This window comes from Ursus arctos, unplaced genomic scaffold (genome assembly GCF_023065955.2).
Source record: "Ursus arctos isolate Adak ecotype North America unplaced genomic scaffold, UrsArc2.0 scaffold_9, whole genome shotgun sequence".
NCBI lineage: Eukaryota > Metazoa > Chordata > Mammalia > Carnivora > Ursidae > Ursus > Ursus arctos.
In genome coordinates this window covers 52,183,574-52,196,530 of record NW_026623111.1, presented here as the reverse complement: position 1 = coordinate 52,196,530, position 12,957 = coordinate 52,183,574, and the positions used below count along the sequence as shown (strand labels likewise).

General features: G+C 37.9%; 1 protein-coding gene across 3 annotated transcripts in view; it reads left to right on the top strand.

Annotated features, from left to right (window-relative positions):
- Positions 1-2,090: 2,090 nt before the first annotated feature.
- Positions 2,091-12,957, top strand: part of CENPC (centromere protein C) — an 88,743-nt gene continuing 77,876 nt past the window's right edge. For 2 of the 3 annotated variants that reach the window (XM_026508982.4, XM_057309852.1), the window contains exons 1-2: positions 2,101-2,369; positions 6,981-7,027. In XM_026508982.4, the coding sequence (XP_026364767.3) occupies positions 2,352-2,369; positions 6,981-7,027 (65 nt within the window). In that variant the 5' untranslated portion in view covers positions 2,101-2,351. Of the gene's footprint in view, positions 2,370-6,980; positions 7,028-12,957 lie in introns of all 3 variants that reach the window. The other variant, XM_026508981.4, reaches the window with a different exon arrangement.

The following is a 12,957-nucleotide window of genomic DNA, read 5'->3' as shown; positions in this document are numbered from 1 at the left end:
TTTATTATGAATAAGGCAAATTTTAAGTTTTAATAGCAGTTGTGTTACAATTTCTAGAACAAATTCATTTTTAGAGTGCCATTTTTAAGGTCTAAAATATTCTTTAAAATAGTTTTAACAATTACCAATTTAAAATTGTCTCATAGAATCCTAAGTAACTAAAAGTTTCTAGTACCCCTCAAGTTAAATTTCTGGATACTTTATTTCCCATATATACATCTAATATACATACTTCCATAGACTGGTACACATACACACATACACACACACTCCTTACCTAGGTTAAGTAGTTGTGATGGAAAACTTCAAGATTTAGTCAGTTCATAGAAGTTCATAAGGAGTGATCTGGATGCATTTTGGTGGGAAGGTTTTATAAACATCAGTCAATTAACTAGCAACTCTATTTTTGGATGCTAAAAACATGGTGGAGCTATTAAATAGTAGGACAGATGCAGAGGGAACTAAAAAGTTTGTTTGGGAAAAGTGGTGTCTCCATAACTTTGGTTTTCATAACGGTGCTGCTCCATTTTCTCTGTAGAACAGACCAGTTCATCACCAACACCCCTTGTGCCCGGCATTTTACACCATGTCGCGTTTCTCAAAATACCTCTGAGAGTCACTGTCTCCAGTGGAAATCATTTTACATGTGGAACTTTAACACATGTAATTGAGCTTGCTAAAATTTCTCACTGAGAGGTAAAAAGAGTGTAGCGATTAAGTGCTCAATTCTAGAGTCAGAACACCAGGGTTCATCCCCAGTTTTGCCCTTTAATGGTAGTGCGATTTGGGGCAGGTTACTTAAACACTGTCCCAGTTCTGTTGTCAGTAAAATGGGGGATATTAGTCATCTTCTCTTAATAGGAATGTTCTAAGAATTAAATAAATTATTGCATGGAGAGCATTAAGAGAAAAACTTGGCATACAATGTGAACTGAGTAAATGATAGTTTTTATTATAATCTATTCCAAATGTGAAAGCAGCAAATTATATTATGTGGTCTGATTGGCAAAACTTCTGCTAGATCAAGTAAAAAACTCCGTAATAATACCAAGCATTATTTATTGAATTCTTACTACATTCCAGGCATTTCACTTAGATATCAAAAGGAATTAATCCAATATCTCAGCAATTTTACAGACATTTTACAGACAAGGGACTTGAGAAAGAAATAGTTTAATTGACTTGCCCACTATGGCAGAATTTGTGGAGTAGAATGGAATCCAGCCTGATTGCAGAGTTAATATATAGCCTCTCTTCCCTACCAAAAATAAATAAAAAACTCTTAGCAGGTGATAACATTTGTTAAATCATTACAAGTTTAAAAAGCTTATTAGCTCAACTCTTGATTAATGAATTTATTCAATAAGTATTTTCTGTTTAAAATTATGCAAATTTTTATTAAATCACAAAAAATAGAACACAAGTTTCATAGATTCATAAAATGGTCAAGTCTTCAGAGCATCTAATTTAACTCTTCCATTATATAACTGTATTAAGGAAACAGCCAGAATGGTGCCACAATTTGTCCTGGATGAGATTGCTAATGGCTGAGTAGATTTCAAGACTCCTGATAAGGACTCCTTTCAGGACATTATACCTAAATGATATATATTTACCTAGGTCATTTTGTTGGCAATGCTTCATGAAAATATTATCCACATATTTGAAAAAAGAATACATGGTCATCATCATTATTATATTATTATTACTTTCAGAGTTGATGCATAGATGCGCTTGAAGTGGTTGACAAGTCTGCACAGTGAAATATTTCTCTTCAAACAACTGCTGCAATTTTTACCTCTTATCCTTCCAAGTATTATTTTTTACTGTATAATAGAACCCTTGACAAGTTTTACATCGGGCTCATCGGCAAAGGCTGCTCTCGAGACGGTGTCTAGCTAAGTAAAACTCCAGCTTTAAGCTCAGTTTCCGCTTGGCTGGGCAGCGAAGGAGGATCAGGCGTTAAGAGAAAGGGAGGGCGAGGCTACGGGAAAGATGGGGCGGGGCTTCGGTGGGCGCTGCGAAGGGCGGGACTGTTGGAGCGCCCAGGGAAGGGGCGGGCCCGTAACGGCTTTCTATTGAGTTGCGACGCTCGTTTTGCGCATGTGTGGACCGTTTCAAACCGCGGAGTTTGTTGGGCGCGGAGCCTGTGAAGGGCCGAGCCAATGGCTGAGGACCGTCGGTAGCGCGCTTAGTGGCTCGCAGGTCCCTCGATTTTGCCGTCTCCCTCCTCAGGAAAGCTCCTGGGGAGCAGTATAACCGCTCCTCCCGCGACTTTTGTCGGTGCTAGGCTTCTTCGAGTTACCGCCCGCGAGGACTTGTGTGCCAGACTCCCGGGGCCGGGTCGGAACATGGCTGCGTCAGGTCTGGTAAGTGCAGGCTCTTGCCGCTTCCGGCGAACGCGAGCTCGGCCGCACCTGGCACGGCGCTCCGGGCGGGGGAGAATTAAATGTTTACACGGTGCTTTGGCTTCTTGGAGATTTCAGTGGGAAAGCTCGCGAATTTTTTGAGATCAACACTGATCGTATGCCGATAGCTAGAGTTAATTTCCTTGTATTGTTTCCTCAGGGTTTCTTTTAATTTCGGTTGTCATGGCATCTTTCTCTTCAGAGAATTTTGTGATTTCTGCTTTTTTTGGCCTCTTACTTCTTAGTCACCCAAATAATTTTCTGTCCATAGAAGTATTGGGATGCCTTAAAAGTGTGGACTTGATGGTCTGGAGAAGCAGACTATTTGTAGATAGGTATCTGTTATTGATAAAGTTTTCTGAAAGGAGCTGTTAAAAGGTGCTTAAGGTGGGAATGACTGAAGGGGGCGGGCACTCATTTTTTGTTTCCGTTTCTGAACTCCCTTGGTATTCAGTATTCTATATTTCACACTTTGCTTATGGTTTCTGTATATTATAAAACCCATATCAGCCCCTGCCCTAGTGTATTTTCTACCTTATCTCTCCCCTTTTAAGAAAATCTTCACCAGTGATCTCCCATTTATGTAAAGTTATAAATGTATGCTTGTTTGCATGAAGATGTATAAAAGGATGCCGCATACTTTTTACTGTGAGCACATACATTGTTTACATTACGTAGAATTAAAGGGAATAAAGCCATTGTCATTGAGGAAGAGGAGGGGAATAAAATTTACCAAATGCCCACGGTTCCTTTTTTAAAAGAGTTTATATTTTTAGAGCAGTCTTAGGTTCTTAGCAGAACTAAGCAGGAAGGTGCAGAGATTATCCATATCCCCTTTCCCCCACACATGCCTAGCCACCCCTATCATCAGTATCCCCCACCAGAGTGGTACATTTATTACAACTGATGAGCCTACATCAACACATCATTATTGCCCGAAGTCCATAATGTACAATAGGGTTCACTCCTGGTGGTGTACGTTCTGTGGGTTTGGACAAAATCTAATGACACGTATCCATCATTATGGTATCATGTCATGAGTATTTTCACTGCCCTGTATATCCTTTGTGTTTTGCCTTTTTACTCCTTCCTTCCCACACAGCTCTGGTAACCAGTCATATTTTCACCATCTTCATAGTTTTGTCCTTTCGAGAATGTCATATAGTTGGAATAATACATACGTAGCCTTTTCAGATTGACTTTCAGATTGGTATTACATATTTAAGGTTCCTTCATATCTTTTCATGGCTTGATCATTTCTTTTTAGTGCTGAATAATATTCCCTTGTCTGGATGTACCACAGTTTATCCATTCACCTAATTGACATCTGGTTGCTTTCAAGTTTTGGGAGTTATAAATAAAGTTGCTATAAACATCTGTGTGCAGATTGTTGTGTGGACAACTCCCTTGGGTAGATACCAAGCAGTACGATTGCTAAGTCATGGTAAGAGTCTGTTTAGTTTTGTAAAAACCGCCAAACTCTTCCAAAGTGGCTGTACTATTTTGCATTCAAAAATAAATGGGAGTTTCTGTTGTGCTATATCCTTACCAGCATTTGGAGTTCTCGGTGTTCCAGATTTTGGTCATTCTAATAGGTACAATGGTATCTCATTGTTTTATTTTGCTTTTCCCTGATGACTGATGTGGAGCATCTTTTTGTATGCTTATTTACCATCTGTACATCTTCTTACTTGAGGTGTAAGGTCTTTGGGCCATTTATTTTTTAAGTGGGCTGTTTGTTTTCTTATTGTTGAGTTTGAGGCATTGTTCCTATATTTTGGGTAATAGTCCTTACCAGATGTGTCTTTTGCAAATATTTTCTTCCAGCCTGTTGCTTGTCCTCTCATTCTCCTTTTTAATTTTTTTTTTAAACCATGATCAGTGTTTTATTTGGATAAATGTTGGCATGGATTTAAAATCTGTGATTGATAATAGCATCAGTGATATTAATAAATATATTTCCTCATTGTGATCTGTGCCTTTCTTTTATGAATTTCTTCTTTCTTGAGGATGTTGCTGTTCAAAATTTGGGAAGCTTACACTGGTTGAAATTAGTCTCAGTTCTCATACTGACTGCATTTCTTGCTTTTCATGCCCTCAGTCAACCTTCTATAATCATTATCCTTGTATATCTCACCTTCTTTAAAGAAAGACATTTTTATCTTCTAAGTTTTTGGTCTTACTTATTTGGCATATCGAAAACATAAAAAAATGGTATTTGTGTGGTGTATAATGTACTAGACAAGGCTCTGGGAAGAATATAAACTAGCTTATTACAAAGTTTCTGCTTTCAAGTTTTTAAAAATCGAATAGAGGTCTTCATCTTGTTGAATAATTCAATCTAAAAACCTTTAGGTGGGGCCAAGCAAGGTAGGGGGTCCTCGTGGGTGGGAAACTACAATGGCCCAGAGTCCTGTGTTGGAGCCTGAGTGCAGTCAGGAGGGTGGCTCATCTCAGGATGTCAGAGCATGAGTGGGGTAAAGAGAGTGTTTATGTGTGGTGGGGTCATTTCTATCCCATTTGAGCCAAGTAAAAGTGAGGCTCAATAAATATTTGGTATTGATAATATTTTTTAAAGCATGCTGTTCATCCTATTACCCGGTTTTCAACTAGAATTGATTTTACAATTAAAAGATAGGACCCTAAGTATCTCAGATACACTCTCGACTTCCAAAATCAGCATGTCTCTGTGTTTTATTTTCCCTGTTTTTCCCAGTGATGGGGTTGCTTCCTTGTTGGATTAATGATTTTTTTCTTTCTGGAAGCATTCTAGGATTTTTCAGAAATTTCACTATTATGTCCCAGGTGTGGATCCTCTTAAATTCATCATGCTGGCTATTTATACCCTACAGATTTAGGGAATTTGTGTATTTTCTTAGTGTATTTCTCTTTCCTTTTTCTTTGTTCTTTCTGGAATAACAGTTGGTCAGAAGTTAGATTTTTAGATCTTCTTTGTTTGATTCTTTCTCCCATTTTCTACTTTCTCTTCATTTTTTGTCTTTTTTTTTCCCGCTCGTAGAGATATCCTTAGCTTTTTCATAATTATTGCATTTTTTATTTTAGGCATTCATGCTTTTAATTATTAAGAATTTTTCTTGGTCTCAGTGTTTATAGTATACCACTTTTGTTTTATGAGTCCGGTATTTCAAATCTCTCTTGAAGGTACTAATTAGAGTTTTGTTTTTTGTTTTTATGTTTTCTTTCTCTCTCCCTTTTGTTTTTTAATAGAAGCCTAGTTGAGGGGCACCTGGGTGGCTCAGTCAATTAAGCATCTACCTTATGCTCAGGTCATGATCCCGGGGGTCCTGGAATCTAGTCCCACGTTGGGCTCTCTGCTCAGTGGAGGGCCTACTTCTCCCTCTCCCTCTGCCCCTCCCACCTGTTCGTGCTCCTCTTTCACTCTCCCTCAAATCAATCAGTCAGTCCATCTAGGCACGCCTGGGTGGCTCAGTTGGTTAAGCATCTGCCTTCGGCTCAGGTCATGATCCCAGGATCCTGGGATAGAGTCTCTCATTGGGCTCTTGCTCAGCAGGGAACCTGCTTCTGCCTCTGCCTGCCCTTCCCTCTGCTTGTGCTCTGTCTCTTTCTCTCTGACAAATAAATAAATAAAATCTTTAAAAAAAAAACTAAAAAAAAAAAAATAGAAGCCGAGTTGGCACTCAATGTTACATTACTTTCAAATGTACGACACAATAATTCAACAGGTTTATATGTTGGGTATGCTCTTCTTTCTCATTCTTGGTTTCCGTTTTCTTTTCGGCCTTTTTTTTTTCCATTTTTAAAATTTATATCTTGATTTCCCTGTGTTGTTTAGGGACTTTTAAATGTCTGGTGATCCATAGATGCTGGTGATATTTAAGACTGAGACAATAGAATACAATTTTTTAGATTTGTGTGTTTTTTTTTTTTTTTTAATTTAAATTCAGTTAGCCAGTTAGCTCTGTATTTATGGGGTAGGAGATAGGGGGTTTGTTTTTCTGTTCATTCCCTTTCTCACTCTTTCCTCCTTCATATTTCGAGTTTTCCTAGTTCTTCATTGTTATGGCTTTTTCCTGGGCAGATCAGCTTTACTCCTCATCAAAAACTAGATCCTCCGAGCTTACTTTTGGCTGCTACTGCTTTTATTCTGTTTCGTCAATTAACATAGTCCATTTGTTTTCCATCTTCTAGAAATTTGTTAAGTTTGTTTGTTAATAGATGGTCCTGTCTTCCATTCTCTTTTTCATTGTTGTTTTATGTCATTTTAGTGCTTAACTATTTTTAAGAGGGATCTGCCTGCAAGGAAAGGAGATAAGTAGATATTACTAGTTAACCAATTTGAATTATTAGAAGGACAGTTAGTTGGGATTTTGATGGTGGAAAAGGTATGGGGGCAGGTGGAAGAAAAGGAGAAAGACGGAATAAATCCCAGGGTGAGCAAAGATTTTGAAACAGTAGATACGAGGTAAGTTCTCTTTCACTTGATCCAGATGAATTCCTCTTTATACTATAATGGGCAATTACCAAAACTTGCTGAATGAATAAATGAAGAACTTAAATTTTCACCAGTTGGTTGATTTACTTTTCTTTTAGGATCATCTCAAAAATGACTACAGAAGAAGATTTTGCCGACCTCCCAGGTGAGTTATATATTTAAGCTTTTAAGGTCACTTTTATTTCTGTCTTCAGAAAGTGATTTTTAAATGAAAAGGGAAAAAATTACTTCTAATATAATGATTTCCATGTCCACTGATAAAGTATAGTCTACTTAGTGATTTTTATATTAACAGAAATATTAATGCAAGCTGTGTAGTGACTTAGCGGCAGTGAGAAAAGAAATTCAGCCGATAAATTATGGATCAGGAAGAGGCAGTCTTAGGGGCGCCTGGGTGGCATAGCGGTTAAGCGTCTGCCTTCAGCTCAGGGCATGATCCCGGCGTTATGGGATCGAGCCCCACATCAGGCTCCTCCGCTGAGTCTGCTTCTTCCTCTCCCACTCCCCCTGCTTGTGTTCCCTCTCTCGCTGGCTGTCTCTATCTCTGTTGAATAAATAAATAAAATCTTAAAAAAAAAAAAAAGGAAGAGGCAGTCTTAGTTCTGAATAAATGATAGCCATGGGGAAAGCACTCTAATTGAATGGTAATATTACAAAGGTGCAACTTATTTGGTGAGGCTAAAGGATAATGTGGGTGTAAGTTATAAAAAGGCAATAGTGGATCTTTGTAGTATGGAACTGTTCAGTATCTTGACTGTGGTAATGATGTCTGAACCTACAGATGTGATATATTGCACAGAACTAAGTACGAACATAAACGCGTAAACGAGTACGGTTGACCCTTGAACAACTTGGGGATTAGGGTTGCTGACCCCTATACAGTTGAAAATCCTCGCATAATTTTTGACTCCCCAAAAACTTCTAACAGCTTACTGTTGCCTGGAAGCCTTACCAATAGCACAGTCTACACATACTTTGTATACTGTATATTATATACTGTATTCTGTAATAAAATAAGCTAAAGAATAGAAAATGTTATTAAGAAAATCATAAGGAAGACAAAACACATTTACAGTACTGTACTGTATTGATGACAGTAAGTTTTTATTGTCTGTTTACAAGAGGAATCGTCTGTTATTACCTACATTAATATAGTCTTATATGAAACAAAACACTGTAGATGTTATATATATTACTAGCATTAGACATCAGACATGAAAAAATGATGTGAAAAAGATTCCTGTTTATTTACAGGTATAACAGGTATTGATAAAGCAGCAGCAATATGATTACTTTATGGTAGCCTGGTGTGATCAATATGATTTATGAATTGTTATAAAATTTTTACGGCATATGGTATTATAGTTGTATTCATAATATAGTTTAGAAACATTGTTACATTTTTATAAAACCCCTTACCTATAAGGAGAGACATATTGTATGGTAATATAATTCTTTGAAAGGAAAGTTATAAGGCAGTGAGATAACACATTATTAATTTTATATTAAATACCACTCACCTTATGCCTATGTAAGGATAGGCTATCCACTTCCATACAAGTTTTGCCCAAGATGTTCTACACAATGAATACGTAGACGATGATGATGACAACGACAAAAATGTCTTATACATTTTGCCATATGGTTACTAGATTTTCACATGAAGACATACACATATATGCAGTTTATTAATGGCATGCTGATTATTTACTGTTCATTAAGTGGAGGTGGATCATCATGAGGATCTTCATCCTCATCATCTTCACATTTAATAGGCCGAAGAGGAGGAGAAAGAGTTGAGGTGATGTTGTTTCAGGTGTGGCAGAGGCAGAAGAGGTGGAGGAGGTAAAAGGAGAGATAGGCATACTTGGTGTAACTTAATGCAATTATATCATAATTTTTGTCTGACTTTTGCTTTTTCGTTTCTCTAGAATTGGTTTTATATGGTACCAATCCTTCTGCTGTTTACCTTAGTTTCATTGTCTGTATGCCTATATCATAGAAAGTCCCTCTCATAAAAGAAGTCAAAAGCAGTCTTGAGTAACTGGAAGCCTCTATCAGATTGTCTGATGTCAGTTTGTTTTCTGGTGGTGCTTCTACATCTTCTTCCACATCATCTGGTACTGTTTTAGAAGCGCTCATCTGCATACAGTCATCTTCTGTTAATTCCTCTGGTGTGATGTCTGTTAGCTCTTCAATTTCTCCAAGATCCTTATTTTGAAACCCTTTTTTGCCATATTCACAATCTCTTTGATGATTTTTCTTGATTGGCTCTATCATAAATCCTGTGAAGTCGTATATAACATCTGCACACAGTTTTCTCCAGCAGGAATTTATTGCTTTAGACTTGATGGTTTTCATACCTTTTCCATAACAGTAATGGTATCTTCAATGCTGTAATCCTTCCAGACTTTCATGATGTTGTCTCTGTTCCATATTCCATAGCATTGACAATCCTTTCTCTAGAGAACCATGTGTAATGAGTCTTAAAGGTCCTTATGACCCCCTAATCTAGACGCTGAATTAGAGAAGTTGTGTTGGAAGCAAGTATACCATTTTGACTCCTTCAGTATTGAACTCCTGGGGTTTTGGGTGGCCAGTGGCATTGTTCGATATCATAAGAACTTTAAAAGTCAGGCCTGTACTGGCAGGATACTTCCTGACTTCAGGGACAGAGCATTGATAGAACCAGTCCATAAGAAGGGTTCTTGTTGCCCAGCTTTCTTGGTATAGTGCAACCCATAACCTGGCAGCTGGTGTTTATCTTTTTCCTTCAAAGCTGGGGTTTAGCAGCTTTGTAAAGTCAGTCCTAATTATAAACCTGACTGAATTTGCACAAAACAGTAGAATTAGCCTATCCTTTGCTTGCTTCTCTTCCTTATTAATAAATGTCCTTTATGACATTTTTTTCTAGAATAGGACAATTTTGTCTGCATTAAAATCTGTTTAGGCAGATTTCCTTTCTCCTCAGTGATTTTCTTTTCCTTCCTTTAAAAAAAAAAAGCTTTATTTATTGTAGAGAGAGAGAGAGAGCGCATGTGTGTAAGCAGGGAGAGGGGCAGAGAGAGTGGCAGACAAGCTGACTCTTTGCTGTGAGGGGAGCTCGACTAGGGTCTTGATCCCAGGATTCTGAGATCATGACCTGGGTCAAAACCAAGAGTTGGACTCTTTTTTTTTTTAATACCAATTTACCATTTTATCATTTATTTTTTTTCTTATAATAATATTTTTATTATATTATGTTAATCACCATACAGTACATCCCTGGTTTTTGATGTAAAGTTCGATGATTCATTAGTTGCGTATAACACCCAGTGCGCCATGCAATATGTGCCCTCCTTACTACCCATCACCAGCCTATCCCATTCCCCCATCCCCCTCCCCTCTGAAGCCCTCAGTTTGTTTCTCAGAGTCCATAGTCTCTCATGCTTCATTCCTCCTTCTGATTACCACCCTTTCTTTATCCCCTTCTTCTCCTACCGATCTTCATAGTTCTTATGTTCCATAGATGAGAGAAACCATATGATAATTGTCTTTCTCTGCTTGACTTATTTCACTTAGCATTATCTCCTCCAGTGCCGTCCATGTTGCAGCAAATGTTGAGAAATCATTCTTTTTGATAGCTGAGTAATATTCCATTGTATATATGAAACTTGACCACTCTCTCACACCATACACAAAGATAAACTCTAAATGGATGAAAGACCTCGATGTGAGACAGGAATCCATCAAAATCCTAGAGGAGAGCATAGGCAGCAACCTCTGTGACATCAGCCACAGCAACCTTTTTCATGACACATCTCCAAAGGCAAGAGAAACAAAAGATAAAATGAACTCGTGGAATTTCATCAAGATAAAAAGCTTCTGCACAGCCAAGGAAACAGTCAAAAAAACTAAGAGGCAGCCCACGGAATGGGAGAATATATTTGCAAATGATACTACAGATAAAAGACTGGTATCCAAGATGTACAAAGAACTTCTCAAACTCAATACACGAGAAACAAATAAACAAATCATAAAATGGGCAGAAGATATGAACAGATACTTTTCCAATGAAGACATACAAATGGCAAACAGACATGAAAAAATGTTCAAAATCATTAGCCATCAGGGAAATTCAAATCAAAACCACACTAAGATACCACCTTACGCCAGTTAGAATGGCAAAAATTGACAAGGAAAGAGACAATTGTTGGAGAGGATGTGGAGAAAGGGGATCCCTCCTACATTGTTGGTGGGAATGCAAGTTGGTATAGCCACTCTGGAAAACAGTGTGGAAGTCCCTTAGAAAGTTAAAAATTGAGCTACCCTATGGATCCAGCCATTGCACTACTGGGTATTTACCCCAAAGATACAGATGTAGTGAAGAGAAGGGCCATATGCACCCCAATGTTCATAACAGCCTTGTCCACAATAGCTAAATCGTGGGAGGAGCCGAGATGCCCTTTAACAGATGACTAGATTAAGAAGATGTGGTCCATATATACAAGAGTTGGACTCTTAACTGACTGAGCCACCCAGGTGCCCTTTTTTTTTTTTGAGAGTGTGTGTGCAGGCAGGCATGCAAGCAGGAGGGAGGAAGGGGCAGAGGGAGAGAGAATCTTAAGCAGTCTCCATGTCCAGCATGGAGGCCAATGTGGGGCTTAATCTCATGACCCCGATATTATGACCTGAGCTGAAATCAAAAGTCGGAAGCCCAACCAACTGAGCCAGCCAGGTGCCCCTTTAGTGATTATTATTATTTATTTATTTATTTTGATAGAGAGCTCACAAGTGGTGGGGGCAGTGGATGGACAGAGGGAGAAGGGAGAGAATCTTAAGTAGACTCTGCACTGAGTGGGGAGCTCAATTTCATGACCCCAAGATCATGACCTAAGCTGCGGCAACTGGGAACTCGCCTGCTGCCTCTTGTTCGACAGAAGGTTCTTCTCATGTTATCTTGACTTTTTTTAAAGCCAAGTCTCTTTCTAAATTGTCAAACCATCCTTTTCTGGCATTAAATTCTCCAGCTTTAGATCTTTCACCTTCCTTTTGCTTTAAGATATCTTACAATAACTTTGCTTTTTCTCAAGCCATATTAGAATCTGTATTTATGCCTTTCTTATAACAAGTCCTGCAATCCACATAAAAGCTGCATTTTCGGTACATGATAAAAAGGTATTTTGCAAGATGCAAAGTTTTAGACCTGCTGGCATAGCTGCAAAGGCAGCTTCACAAATTTCCTTTTCTATTTTTACAGTAATCCTTATGCTGCATTTATTTATCTTGAAATGGCAGGCAACCACAGCTGCAGATTTCAATCTATGGTATATATCAAGTAATTCAACTTTTTCTTGTAATATCATGACATCTCTCTGTTTCTTGGGAGCATTTCCAGCATGACTAGTGGTACCTTGTTGGGTTCTCTGGTGTTATTCAGGGTTTATGGTATTGCACTAAACATAATGAAAAATGGGAGAACTGTGAGAAATCACTTTTTACTGCAACCCACAATTTACTGGAGAAGATGAACTCACTCAGAGATGATTAGTGTTAGATGGCATTTTAAGGGGTTACTCACTAACATTTGAGCTCACCACAATAGCAACAGGAGTGACTATAAAATTATTACAGTAGTACAGCATGTAGTATGGTTAATTTTACACCATTATGATTTAAACTGCATCTTTACATTTGTTCTTATCTCTTGACTACAAATACCACCATGTATGTTCTGTGTGGCTAAGTTTTGATAAATTTTAACTTCTAATAATAGATTTGTGTGTATCTTATGGTAGTAAATGATAGAATAGACTAGTATCTACATGTATTTTATGCATTCATGATATACTTAACTTTTTGTTAATGTTTGTTTTGTATTTCTAGGCTACGTGGCTCGTCTGCGATTTTTTTCTAATTGTTGCAAATATCCAAAAAATTTTCCAGTATGTTTACTGAAAAAAATCTGTGTATGAGTGTACCCATGCAGTTCAAACCCATATTGTTCAGGGGTCAACTGTATATGTAGAACTGGAGAAATCTGAATATGATTAGTGGGATTGTATTGATATCAGTATCCTGATTGTGGTAGTATAG